General features: G+C 41.2%; 1 protein-coding gene across 2 annotated transcripts in view; it reads right to left on the bottom strand.

Moving 5' to 3' along the window:
* Positions 1-14378, bottom strand: part of TMEM237 (transmembrane protein 237) — a 723713-nt gene that overhangs the window by 422443 nt on the left and 286892 nt on the right. For both annotated transcript variants that reach the window (XM_044060506.1, XM_044060505.1), the window contains exons 7-8: positions 3245-3402; positions 2366-2486 (exon numbers count right to left, since the gene is read on the bottom strand). In XM_044060506.1, the coding sequence (XP_043916441.1) occupies positions 2366-2486; positions 3245-3402 (279 nt within the window). The remainder of the gene's footprint in view (positions 1-2365; positions 2487-3244; positions 3403-14378) is intronic.

Below are 14378 nucleotides of genomic sequence, written 5' to 3' on the forward strand. Positions count from 1 at the left end.
GGTCAATGCAGTGTGTGTGTGTGTGTGTGTGTGTGTGTGTGTGTGTGTGTGTGTGTGTGTGTGTGTGTGTGTGTGTGTGTGTGAGAGAGAGAGATACATATACATACATATGAAAGGCCTAGCACTTTGCTTTTGTTACACACTTGCCTAGTAAACTTTGCAGATGGTGGCTGCTGTTTAGAAGTTCATTACAGGAGTTATGTGTCTAGCTCCTGTAGTAAACCTGTAAACAGGAGTCAAATGCCACTTGAAAGCATGGATAACTGGATGGGTGGGCTAAAAGTATGACAAGCCTAACTTATAACTTTAAGATAACTTTCACTACAAGTATTTAATTCAGGATATGTGTGTGCATATATATATATATATATATATATATATATATATATATATATATATATATATATATAAAATACACACACACACACATATCTCTCTCTCTCTATATATATATATATATATATATATATATATATATATATATATATATGACTATGAATGTGATTATGTACGTATTTATCCAAATAAAAAAGACTGAAAAACTACAATACTCATAAAATACCATTTATACAGTATTTTTTTAATTTCATTTGATAATTAGATAAATCTACTAGGCATGAGTGCTTGTTTTTAAGGGCAACCCAAAAATAATACCTGATTAATTAGCTTGCTCGGAGTCACAAAACAAGGAAATCAAGACTGACTGACTGAAATCCAGGACTACAAGGCAAATCTCACAACCTTAATTATTAGTATTAACATTACTGCCTTTTTACAATTTATTTGTAATATTTAAACGTATGTACATTTCCTAAGTAATACCTTTTCATGTAATTCCACAAAGTGGATGAATTTAAGTCTTAAGAAAGAAATGCTGTCCAGCATTATGTTTAAATATTCAGTGCAATTAGAATGCTGCATTACAACGTTTGACTATTATAAGTGAACTGATAATTCTCTGACCCTTTCAGCCATAATGTGTGTGAGCTGCAGTCAAAGGGAAATGCAAGAAATATATGGACAATTTAGTGTAGCCAATCAAATAACATGTTTAAGGAAGGTGGAGGGAAAATGGAGTACCCAAAGAAAACTCACGCTAACATGGGAGACCATGGAAGGCTCCACAGAGTGGTCTGAGATCAGGACTCCCCTGATTTAGGAGCTGTGAAGCACAGATCTTAAATGTCTTATCGCAAAGCAAGACAAATCAAAACTTCAAATAGTTACCCAACTGGCTGTGTTAGTGGACTAATGCACTTCACCTTAACAAAGAGAGATGCAAACTTTAAGGTGGGTTTTGCAAAATGATGCATTCTGGGTACTTAGCATTTCTGGGAATGAAAAAAATAAAACAAGCTACGCGAGTCGTGCTTGCCTAGTTACAGCCTAGGCAGAAATAAGAAATGTAAGGCTGAAAATAAAGCAGCCTACTGACTGTACCCCACCACAGATGTAAGAATGCCCTGTGACACTGAGACATAGATAGTATGGGCAGTACATATTTCAACCACTGTTGCTGATTAACACAATTATGATTACCTGGTTACTTCTTTTGGGAAAGAGATCCACATGATGAAGTTGGCTAGAAAGGCCACCGGTGTCTTGTGTAACATTCAGTGGTACCACACCCTGCACAGTATAGAACTTCTATTCCTTGTCCAAGCACAATACTATGCAGCTGGGCAAACAGAGGAATTAGTGTTTCCACCTTCTTAGGTGTCCAACTTGAATTACTTCAAAATAAAATATGACACTGTAAGACTGTCAACACCATCACTACTGAAAACAACTTGTTTTCAATTTATTACTAAAAGTGAGGGATGTACCAAATGTTGGTTGTTTTTGTTGTTTTACAGCCTGTTGAAACATTTTAGGTAAGTTACCACATTTTCTGCAGCACTCAGGAGAAGGCTAAGACATAAGACATACTTTCATTGTTAAAAGTATCATAAAATGTGCTAGTTTCATTTGTTCCACAGACTACAACTGAACAGATCAAGACTGCCTTACAAAAAAAAGAGACAATTGGTAATACCAAGCTGATTAAATTAATGAACTAGACATACAGGCTTGTCTTTATCTAATGGCTTTTCATATTTATTTACTTGCTTGTTTATATGGATGCATAACTAATTCATGTACAGTGTTGGGCTTGAAAGGCTGGGAACTATATGTGGCTTGAGTGCATATTTCCTATGAAAGGTTGCCGTCAAGTGCAAATAGAAAGTAGCCTAAAATGAGCAAAATATTAAATGAACATTATGTTATCTGGAGGTATGGCTACATTTTAAACTCCCCCATCAGTGGATTAGTATGGGACCCCTGAAACCCCTTTTAACAAACTTGTGATACAGTCTTCTTATACCTAAAGCCTCTGTGCACAGTCAAAGCTGCATCCCTGGTCGTCCAAGTTGATTTGGTATCCATGAACACTGGCTGTTCCAGAGTTTTAACAAACTCAGTCCAGTCTGCAGCATCGAATCGTCCTAGCAAGAAACAGAAGTGTAACAGGCCAGTTTAAACAGGACAACTTTGATTTACTTTGATAGTAACAAAACAAAACTGTAGACAGAGCCGTTTAGAAGCTGAAATTCAAATTCACTTTAAGTGACATGACATATCAAGATGCCATGTGTACTGAAATCACCTAATCTTGCAAGAATTTTTCCCAAACTTTGTAAATGTAAATAATAACCAATAACAATCTAAGGTGAATACAGCTTACTGGTACCTCTCCAACTGGGAGCTCAGCATTGTGCTATGCAAAAAGGGGTGAATGCAAGCACTCTAAGCAGAACATCTTAAAACAATATACAGCACTGAACTTTTAACTTCTGCACCCTGCATTTACATTAAATTTGAAGTCAAGTGCCACACTCTTTGGTAAGGCACAGCACCCCAACTTTTGTAGTCACCAGTATTTATAATGCAGAACAGTTGTGCTGAATATACTTTCAAATACTTATAGAAGAACAACTAAACAGGGGTCTAAGCTGACAGTGTCTAAATGGCAATGCCTTTTAAATAACATTGTGATATTTTAAAACAGATTGTCAAAAATTCTTTGTAGCACCTTGTGAAAAAGGTGCTTGTGGTACCATGGAACCATGCACAATACAATTGGGGCAGTGGCTATGCAAACACATAGGACCAAGCCACAGGATCTTCATACTTGTATCTTTTGAAAGCTCCAGACATATGATCATACCTCAGCAAACAAAGGAAAGTTACAATAAATACTTACGATTTTTTTCTACAAAGACTTTCCCCACAGGCTGACTAGTACTAGGGAACACTGTGAACACTGGTAATTCAATACTCTTTGTCCGTTCTTCAGAGATAATATCATCTTCTTCAACTCCAAGTTCACTGGTATAGTTGATATCCGCAGGCCGGGTCTTCCTAGGGATAAAAGACAGAAATTTATCACCATTTGCATATTTGTGCATGACTATCCAAAGCAGTGATCAATATAAAATGTGAAAAGAAAAATGTTCCATTTGAACAGATCAATTACTTAAACTTTTATGTTTTACTACTAGTGAATTAAAATTACAGCAAATTTGCTTACATCTGAGTACAAGCAAAGAACATCTAAAGAGTGCTAACAGTTACAAGGCAGGTTAGTAAACAGTCAAGCATTAAACGTGAATAGTGTAAGTACAAGCAGCTGCTGCTCACAACCTAGAAAAGAAATGCAAGCTGCATTCATTTCTCTATTTTTATTCCATGACATTTTGACTATTCTTTTGGTTAACATTCCCTGTATTTAGGTTTACAAGCACTACTCATATTTAAACACCTTTAATTTCAGCACATGTACCTTGTTAATATTAAACATATGGCAGGCACCTATGGCCACTATTAGTAAAACAATAATTTACAGGTCAGGGTCCCACACAAACCTTACTTTCTAGTTAAACTTAGTAACATACGTAAAAGTAAACACTGCATTTTTTAACAAAAAAAATCTTTAATGAATTATCATTTATGACATAAGCAATTATACATTTACATGAATGAAACCAAACCATACTGACATATTTTCAGTTTCAAACATTATACATCACACAATTTTCTATAGTCATTATCAATCAAACATCACATAGCTCGTTTAATTCCTGCCTTCCCTTAAACCTCATTCCTCCTCCAAAACAGTCTGCACGTATTGGTCCTACAATTTCCATTTTTTCTATGTAATTTGCTCACACTCTTTTCTAAAGATCCCACTTCCAGTTCATTTATCTCTGTTACTATATTCACTACTACTACATGTTGAGCCATTTTAAGGCCTCAGATGCACTTGCTGCACAAAGCAGTCCTTAGCTTGCTTTTAACTTGGCATAAGCCCAATACATCTTAGCTCATGCCATCAGAGGTGTAAGCTAACTATTCTTTTGCCTAGTGCTGTCCCCCCAATCTAGTACTCCTCTTCGACTTTAAGTTGAGGACCGAAAGGGAAAAAAAGCACTTCAGTTCTGACTGCAAATGCAAATACAGACATCAACTTCATTAACTTGTAAATGGGGGTGCAATGAAGACAGACTGGGACCTGCTGATCATGTCCCCCAACACTTAGCGTCTCACTACCCTAGTTACACCTCTACATGTCATCATGTAAAACTATCCAGTCTATCCATCCATGTTGCTGAGGTAGTTAACACATACAACTGTCTGTTTTCAGCTGACTCTGGTAACGCCTTCCATTTACCTTCTATTTCTACTGAAGTACCTAGTACTTCAACAGTCTTATCACTTTTTTCAGTTTTATTTGAGTTACTGTTATGGGAAGATTCTTATTTTTCCAATGGTTTCATCCAGGCTATCAAAGGTCAACACCTTCACCATCCCAAAACAAATTCAAAATGGCCAGGAATGATACTCAAAATTTCTGTCTCCTCTGTTTACATTTTTGTATCATGTCCACAAAAAACCCAAAAAGTGGTGCAATGGCGCAAAAAGAAGAACAAATAAACCAAAAAACGCATCACCAGGGTTTCTGGAATCCACACAGTTTTATTTAACACAAATTGTTAAGCACTTTCATCAATCCAAGTTGACTTCATCAGAACAATTACTAAAAGGAGAAAAAAAGAATTTAAATTGGTTAAAATCAACTACTATTGGATAAAAATAAATCAATCAGCTTACACTATTAAAAAAATTAAGTTGGCAAGTCTAAAAAATTAATTTTCATCACCATTATAAAATGCATGAAAAAATACAAATAATTTATGCACTATAAATAAATTATTTCAACAAATTATTCCAAATGAACTGAAATGTTAAAGTGCTTATAAATTTATATTTTTCCTGCCTTTTCCTTCAGTACTGGTATAATGGATATAAAATAATTTAAACCAGGGTGTACATTAGCAGCTAGCCTTAGTTGCCACATTAATTAGAAGTTATGTACCTACCATAACGTTCCATGTTAGTTGTCTTCTCTCGCCTTCTTTCTTGCTGGATGGGTTCGGAGCCGATCCTCGGCTCCGACTCGGCACTTGCTAAGCTCGAGAGCTTATTTTTACCAGCTCGAGGCAACCCTATATCCCATGATGCAAGGCGGAGATTACTCAGATCTCGTTTGGTAGCTAAGAAATAGCAGAACCTTCTTCCAACAAAGAAGGAATAAAAGTAAATGCCATAAAAAGTGTAGCTGATGTCTACCTAGTATATGAACAAGGGGCCAGCATAATGAAGGTAACAACCTCTAATAGAGGTTCAATAATCTTCTCGGTCTGACCAGGCTAGGGGGAAGGAGGGTGGGACGCAAGAAAGAAGGCGAGAGAAGACAACTAACATGGAACGTTATGGTAGGTACATAACTTCTAAATGTTAAGTTGTCAATCTCGCCTTCATTCTTGCTGGATGGGACCGCGTCCCTAGCACCTCTATCCTGGGTGGCTCATTGGAACAGACTCTTGAGAACGGTGGAACCAAATTTTGCTCTATCCCTGGAGACCAAATCTAGTTTGTAATGTGAAACAAAGGTATGAGGAGAGGCCCATGTGGCTGCTGCACAAATAGTGTCTATTGGAAGTCTAGCTTGGAAAGCCGTAGATGTAGCTAGAGCTCTGGTAGAATGGGCTTTTGGGATAGAAACCAATTCTTTGCCCCTGAGCTGATAAATGTAAGTGATCAATGAAGACAGCCACCTAGATAAAGTAACTTTAGAAACTGGAAGGCCTTTCCTGTTGTCTGCATAGGACAGAAAAAGTTGGTCAGACTTTCTAGAAATTTTTGTCTTATCCAGATAATATCTCAATTGGCGGTGAACATCGAGATAATGTAGCTTTTGTTCAGCTCTATCAGAGTAATTCGGGAAAAATACCGGGAGATCAATAGACTGGTTTAGGTTAGTCTGAGATGCTACTTTCGGTAAGAATGATGGATTAGTTCTTAGGGACACCCTATCTTTGTGAAAAATCAGATAAGGGGGACGAACACAGAGAGCATGAAGCTCAGATACTCTTCTGGCAGACGTAATGGCAACTAGAAACAGTGTCTTCCAAGAAAGTAATTTCAAAGAACAGGCAGCTGCAGGTTCGAACGGGGGAAGAATCAAAGATGATAAAACTAAATTTAGGTCCCACTGTGGTGGGGGGTCTCTAATTGGAGGTTTAAATAAAAAGATACCTCTAAGGAATGCTTTGCAGAGTTTATGTGACATGATATTGTGGTCCGAAAAGCCTATGTGAAAATTTGAAATGGCTGCCAGTTGAACTTTCACCGTAGAAGAAGAAGACCCTGAATGAAAAATGCCAGCTAGGAAGTCCAATATTGAATGAATTGGAGCAGTATAGGGATCTATGTCCCTAGCTTTTGCCCAGAAAGAGAAACGTCGCCATTTACTAGTGTAGATCTTTCTGGTGGAAGATTTTAGGGAAGCTACTATGATATCCCGAACGGGATTAGAAATCATAGGGAGCCTGGCTAAGGATGGAAGTGGAGCAACCAAGCAGTGAGGTTGAGAGAGGGTATGGATTGGTGCAGGTGACCCAACTGGTGGGTCAGAAGATCTGGAACCGGGTCCAGATGCCATGGCTGTACCAATAGGTAACGATGTAGGAACGGAAACCATATTTGTCGAGGCCAATAAGGGGCAATGAGAATCAATTTGGCTCTCAAGGCGGTTGCTTTCTGAATTAGCTGAGGTATCAGCAGAAAGGGAGGAAAGGCATAAAGAAGTCCCCGGGGCCAATCTTGGGTTAGAGCGTCTCTGGGGGGATGGCCTGGGAGGGGGAAGAGAGAGAAGAAGTCTGGGCATTTGCTGTTTTGGGGTGTAGCAAAAAGGTCGCAGCAAGGAATTCCCCAGTTCTGAAAAATCTCTTCTGCCACTGTCTGTTTGAGAGACCACTCGTGAGGCATGAGAATAGCTCTGCTCAATCTGTCCGCTATGATGTTGGATTTCCCGGGGATGTGCGTTGCTATCAGAAACCGATGAGAGGAGATCGCCCATTGCCAGAGTCTGAGAGCCTCTCGACATAGTGGATAGGATTTGGTTCCGCCCTGTTTGTTTATGTACCAGACTACTGACATATTGTCCGTTTGAACTGCAATTGTTCCCTGAGGAAGAGAGTCGTTGAGGGCTTGCAACGTTAAAAGCACTGCTCTCATCTCCAGAACATTTATGTGCAGGTGGTACTCGTGAGGTTGCCAAGTGCCATGGACCATTCTACCCTGATAATGCCCCCCCCCACCCGATCAGGGAAGCGTCCGATGTAACCGTGGCAACCGGAGGAAGAGGGACAAACAGCCTGCCTTGATGGATCTGAGGGGACGATATCCACCAAGTCAGATGTTTCTTGCAAGTCGGGGTTACCATGATCCGGTGACGCATGGGAAGCTGTTGAAAGGACCATTGGGTGAATAACATCCATTGAAGTAGTCGCATGTAAAAGCGTGCTAGAGGAAGAAGCGTTATGGCGGCTGCCATAAGACCCAGCACTTTTAGAGCAAACCTGGCCTGAATTTTTTTGCTGAATAGGATCACTTGGACGTGTTTTTGAATATCCAGGATCCTCTGGTCTGTCAACCTTGCCGAAAGTTGCACGGTGTCCAAATTTGCGCCTATAAAGGTAATATATTGACAAGGCGACAAGACAGATTTTTCGACGTTTATAGAAATTCCTAAGCTTCTGCAAGTGTGAATGGTGTGATTTCTTGCTTGGAGGAGGTGATGCCTGGTGGTGGCAGTAAGGAGCCAGTCATCTAAATATGGAAACACCTGGAATCCTTGACGTCTCAGATGAGCCGTAACCACTGCCATGCATTTGGTAAACACTCTGGGGGCTGTAGTGAGTCCAAAGGGCAGGGCCCTGAATTGGAAGTGACTGGTCCCCAGCCGAAAGCGGAGAAATCTTCTGGAGCGCCTGTGAATTTTTATGTGATAGTACGCATCCTGAAGATCTATGGAGCACATCCAATTGTCCTTGCCCAGAAAGGGTAGAATGGACTGTAGCGTGACCATCCGGAATTTTGACTTTTTTACAAACTTGTTGAGTCTGCTCAGATCTAATATTGGCCTCCAGTCCCCTGTCTTTTTTGGAACTAAAAAGAACCTTGAGTAAATTCGGATCCTAATTGGTCTGCGGGACTGGCTGGATGGCTCTTTTACTAGCAGTTTTGATATTTCTAGTACTGCTAGTTCCCTTAGACCGGGTGGAACGTCTGGAAGGGTTCCCTTTTGTTGAGTTGGGGTTTGAATAAAGGGGATTTTGTAACCCTCGGATATGATTGACTGTACCCATTTGTCTTGAGAAAGGGAAAGCCAGGCTACTGGGTACAGCGATAATCTTCCCCCGACTGCCTCCGAAGGCGGACAATCGGGCAACATCTCAGGGATGCTGAAAGGGTTTGTCAGAAAGAGGCTCTCTGCTACCCTGATTCTGCGGACCCCCTCTGCCTCTAGGACGGCGTCTATTGTTATTACCCCCTCTGCCTCTGGGGGTAAATTGACTTCGTGCGTCAGGCGCGACTCCTTGGGATTTGCGGAACCACATTTTTCCTCCCTTCTGTCCTTTGGGATAAGGTCTAGAAGGTGAGGAGAAACGGACTCCTACGGCAGAAAGAGTCTTGCCATCCTGCTCGCATCTAGTCAAAGTGTCTTTCACTTGAGGACCGAACAATGTCGATCCATCAAAAGGGGAGTTTGTGAAAGACGCCTTAAAGGGGTCTGCAAAATTACAAAGCCGCATCCAGGACTGACGCCTTAAAGCCACTCCTGTGCCTGCGGCTCTACTCGCTCCATCGGCTGCATAAGAGATGAGCCGCATGGATGAGTTGGCAATAGAATTAAGGATTCCTAGCTGTGAGGAAATCTTGTCTTGAGCCCCAGCAGCTGACGGATCCTGTAAAACTTCCCCCAGCTCCTTAAGAACATCTCTTTGGAGGCGGGTGAAGTGGCATAGATAGTTCAGCGATCTCATTGCAAAAGTCGCTGAGGAAAATATCCGCTTACCGTACCTATCCATAGTCCTAGAATCCTTATTAGGAGGATGAACAGGTACTGAAGGATCAGCAAGTTCCTTCTTGGTGGCAGCAGCCACCACCATGGCATCAACCGGGACACCTTTAGTTAAATACTGCCTATCCTGAGGAGCTGTAATTATTTTGGAAGGTCTCCTAGGGAAAGGTTCCACCGAATCCGGAGCCATCCACGCCTTCCGAGCCACTACTTCCATGAGAGGGTCGAAAGGCGGAGACACCCAGGAGGTGGAAGGTCGAGATCCGAACGCCTCTAGGTATACTGACTCGTCCTCGGAGGGATTAAGGGAGGGCCAGTTCCCCCTCTGTTTAAGGATTTCAAGGATGTCTGAAAATGAGACATCCTCAGAGGAGGACCTTGGGGACCCCTCCGACTCATCCAAGTCAGTATCTGATGTGGTAGACTCAGGGGAGTCTACATGTTTCCTCTTACATGTCCTCTTACGAGGGGGTTCTCCTGACAGATCGGGAGAAGCCTCGGAAGAGGAAGATATTCCCAATGGGGAAACCTGAGGCGTTGGATCTCTGGGTCCTGGAGCAAGAGAGTGAGAAGAGACATCAGCAGGCACTGTAGTGGGAGGAGCTGAAGGAACAGACCGTTGACTAAGCCCAGGGGCTAGTACACTCCTCATCACCTCGAAGGCTCCCCCATCGGAGAGACCAGAAGGCTCCCGCTCCGAAGAGATAGGAACCCCGGGTCTCACCGACAGGGAAGGTTCCGAGGCAGATGGGGCCGAGCTCATCAGCGCCGAAGCTCCGAGAGGGAGAACGGGGTCGGACAAGGGTCCGATGCCACTCGCCCCCTCGGAGCCGACGAGAGAGAGCGGACGCCCGGATCCCTCCAATGAAGGTCTCAAGGAGGAGATCGGAGCCGAAGACGTCGGAGCCGAAGGGTGTTGTATCGGCTCCGAGGTCACAACGGTACCGGTTCCGAGGAGCTCCGGCTCCGAGCTCCGTAAGGGAGTCGAAGGAGGAATTTTTAGTGGTTGTGGCAAAGCTACCGTCTGTTGAGATGGGCTATGGAGAATTTGTGTCAATGCCTGAGATTTCAAAAGTCTACTCACCACTCTCTCGAGGTCATGATCCGATAGCCTGGATGACCGAGAAGATCGAGAAGATCGGCTCCGATGGCTCCGCTCCGAGAGCAAGGGTGATCTCGGAGCCGAATGGATAGATTCCATCGAAGGAGATCGAGATCTCTTTTTCGAGATCGATGGAGCCATCGGAGCCGAAGAGACGTCGGCTCCAGCCGGAGCCGAGTCTGAATGTGAGGATCGAATAGTATCGGCGCCGAGTGGAACCGATACTGATCCTGGTGCAGAAGGATCGGCTCCGGCCGGAGCCGACCTCGAACCAGCAGGAGACATACCTGTAGCCGACGGCTTCGAAGCCTGAGCCGAAGGCTTAACAGGTTTCGAGGGCTTCCCCGGCACCGACTTAGTCGGGGAGCTCTCGGGTTTTAATAAGCCCCTCAAAATGAGCTTATTTTTTCTCTCCTGCAGGACTCTTGGACTGAAGGCATGACAGATAGCACAAGAGTCCTGCAGGTGAGAAGGTCCCAGGCAATAAATACAAGAAGTGTGACCGTCTGTCAGAGACATCTTCTGACAGCACGAATCACACTTCTTGAAACCTGAGACCTTAATGTCCTTCGACATGTTAATGTGTCGATGAAAACACACGTAACAAACACCGACACACAACACTCAATCCAATATTAAATTAAATTAATTTAACAGAAAAACACAGGGATACACAATCACTCACACAAAAAATCCTGACAGGAAATAGGGAGGGGAAGGCCAAAGGCCTACAAGGGTATAGGAAAACTCACTAAGGAGGGAACACTGACGGGAATAGGGCTAAGGTGACTGGGTACTGACTAAATAATAAAAGATTTAGTGAAAAAAGGAAGTTATAAATGGGGTAGAGAAGTCTGTTAAAGTCACTTACCTGAAGCTGGTAAAAAAGCACCTCGTTAGCGAAGCGGCAAACGAGATCTGAGTAATCTCCGCCTTGCATCATGGGATATAGGGTTGCCTCGAGCTGGTAAAAATAAGCTCTCGAGCTTAGCAAGTGCCGAGTCGGAGCCGAGGATCGGCTCCGAACCCATCCAGCAAGAATGAAGGCGAGATTGACAACTTAACATCTCTTTTTTACATAAAATGTTCTTCCAATCCTCACCTCTCAAGTCTATTTGCACCGTGTCCAAAATAGCAAATTTAAAACCAGAAAAATTCTCACATAACATGCTGTGACTATACAAGGCATTTGTTTCTTTCTTGTTTTTTATGTCATATAAATGTTCGTAAATCCTAGATTTGAGGGCTCTCTCCATTTTACCAACATAAAATGCCATGCAGGTGTTACATTTTGGAAGGTACACAATTCTGTTGGTAAAACAGTTTCCCTTTCTAAAAAACACTGTAGTTTCACTTCTGTTAGATAAGGTAACAAAAGGTATCTGCAGAATAAAACTACACTGAGGGCACCGCCCACATGGTTTGGTACCATCTTTATTGTTCTGATCTCCCACGCCACCTTTGTTTTCTAGGATTAATTTCAAATTGGCACTCACCTTAGTAGAAAAATAGGCTTCTCACCCACCACTTTAAATATCTCATTATTAGTTTTAAAAATGCTCCAATTTTTACATAAAATATTTTCACCCCACTATATAGGGGACTATATTGTACAACACATACTTGCTTAAAATTGGTGAGAGTTTCCAAAATAGATGCGCCACCCACTTCCTGTGCTTTCAAGGGTCCTTTGCCTAAAAGCAGCTTATATCTCTTCCCCCATTCATCAAGGATTCCTTGTACAATAGGCTCAACCAAATTATTGGGGTACCCTCTGTCTAGAAACATATTCCTCAAATTAATGAATTCATTCTCAACATCCTCTTTTTGTGAGGTCATTTGTTCAATCCTTATAGCCTGCCCCTTGATAATACTTTTTTTTCTGAGATAGAGGATGATAGCTGTTAAAATGAAGGTATGTATTACAAAAGGTCTTCTTGCGATATACTCTAGATTTAAAACCTTCCACTTCTTTAGAAATAGTGGTATCCAGATAATGTATTTCCCTGTCATTGTACTCATAAGTAAATTTAAAAAAAGAGGTGGTACTGTTTAAATATTCAATAAAACCAGGTAGTCTCTTTTTATCACATTTCCACAGAATAAAAATATCGTCCAAAAATCTATTATATAACAAAATCTCAGAATTAAAACTACTCTTAAAAACGTATTCCAGTTCCCATCCTAGCAAGACAATATTAGCATAGACGGGGGCACAAGCTGCCCCCACAGCCACCCCTTTGGTCTGTTGATAATATTGTCCTTCAAAACAAATAAAATTATTATCCAATATAAGAGCCATAATCTCACATAATTATTGAGCTCTTTTCACAAAAAAAAAAACAGCTGATTTGTGTGGCTTTGAATTAAGTCCTAACAGCAGGAAGGGTAGCTCTTTGGCTACCTGTTGTCATGGTAAAGGCTGTGTGTTGGAAAGAGATGAAGTGAGTTCCTATGATACCAGAGGACGTGATGATGTCATTGTGGCAGCCAAAATTCATCATGGCGGCGTTCTCGGCTCCCCTGAGCGTCACTGAACTGCTTTTAAAAGAAAAAATGGTAAAACTAGCCATTTGGAAGGTAATGGTGCCATATATTTCCGTAAAAGACATTAATTCCATTCATGTGGAAGGATCGGAACAATGAAAGTCACCTAACAGCAAAAAAGGTACTGTCAATATTTTTTCGAATGTGAGATCCCGAACTAATGGGACTGGCTTATTATCGAGGGCAGGGAGCAAAAATAATTCTTCCAGTTCCCCTAGACCAGTACGAGATGTAAATGGCAAGTTTGGTGTTCTCCTTAATAAAAATTACAATTTTCAAGAACAGTATGCTGGGCCTGGAGAAACCAATGAGGGCAAAAAAGATGAACCTTGTAATTACAACTCTTTAAAAGACACAATTTTTGGTTTTGAAAAAAGCTGCATAAACTAAAAACCTTACAAATGGAAATTGTATATTTTAATGAATGCATTCGACTAAAAGTGGTCCCACAAGGGCTAAGGGTTTTTAAATTTCCATTTGGATTGTATTATGACACTTCCATGGTCAATGATTTTGTCACTTTATTTGATAAATGGGGACTTGAACTGCGTAACAAGGCTGTTTTTTTTTTTTCAGGAACAAATGAAGGTGAAACTCAAGAGTTAGGGGAGTTAAATGTTTGTATCTTGGACGATTTATTGTTTAATCAATATGAAGAGCTTTATGAGAAGGTTGTTGGTAGGGTAGAGAAAAATGTAATATTTAATTTCAAAAGAAGAAAAGGAAATTAGATAGAGATATCAAACAATATCAGTGTAAAGCAGTTTACCCTACCAATAAATTGTATATTGATAGGCAGGGTTCAAGTAGTAGGGGTTTTAGTTATTACCCTAATGATTGTGAAACAATGCATGAATTGGATGATGGTGTATGTGATTATTTTGGTAATGAACATACAGTGAATCAACCTGAGCATCAGGATTTTCCTACACTGAGGCACTCGGAAAGAATAGCGAACAGGAATCAAGAAAGGCAATATTCTTAAAGCCAAGTAGTTCAATACCAGAGAGGATATTAGAACAGGGGGAGAGGCAGGGGCAGATATAGGATGCTGTCCAACAGATTCTTCACACCTCTCAAGGTTTTCGTATTTATAACTATACCGACAGGTTACTTACTGAGAAATTTTTTTCATTGTTCTCCAAAGGATTTAAATTTGTCCCTACTAAAATTCCTGATGTAGCTGAGGTTTTATTGGATATACAGTTATATACAAGAAAGTTAAACTTTAAAATCTTATTTTCCAAAAACAATGAAGGA

This window comes from Protopterus annectens, chromosome 2.part0 (genome assembly GCF_019279795.1).
Source record: "Protopterus annectens isolate FY-2018-M chromosome 2.part0, PAN1.0, whole genome shotgun sequence".
In the NCBI taxonomy this organism is placed as follows: Eukaryota; Metazoa; Chordata; order Ceratodontiformes; family Protopteridae; genus Protopterus; species Protopterus annectens.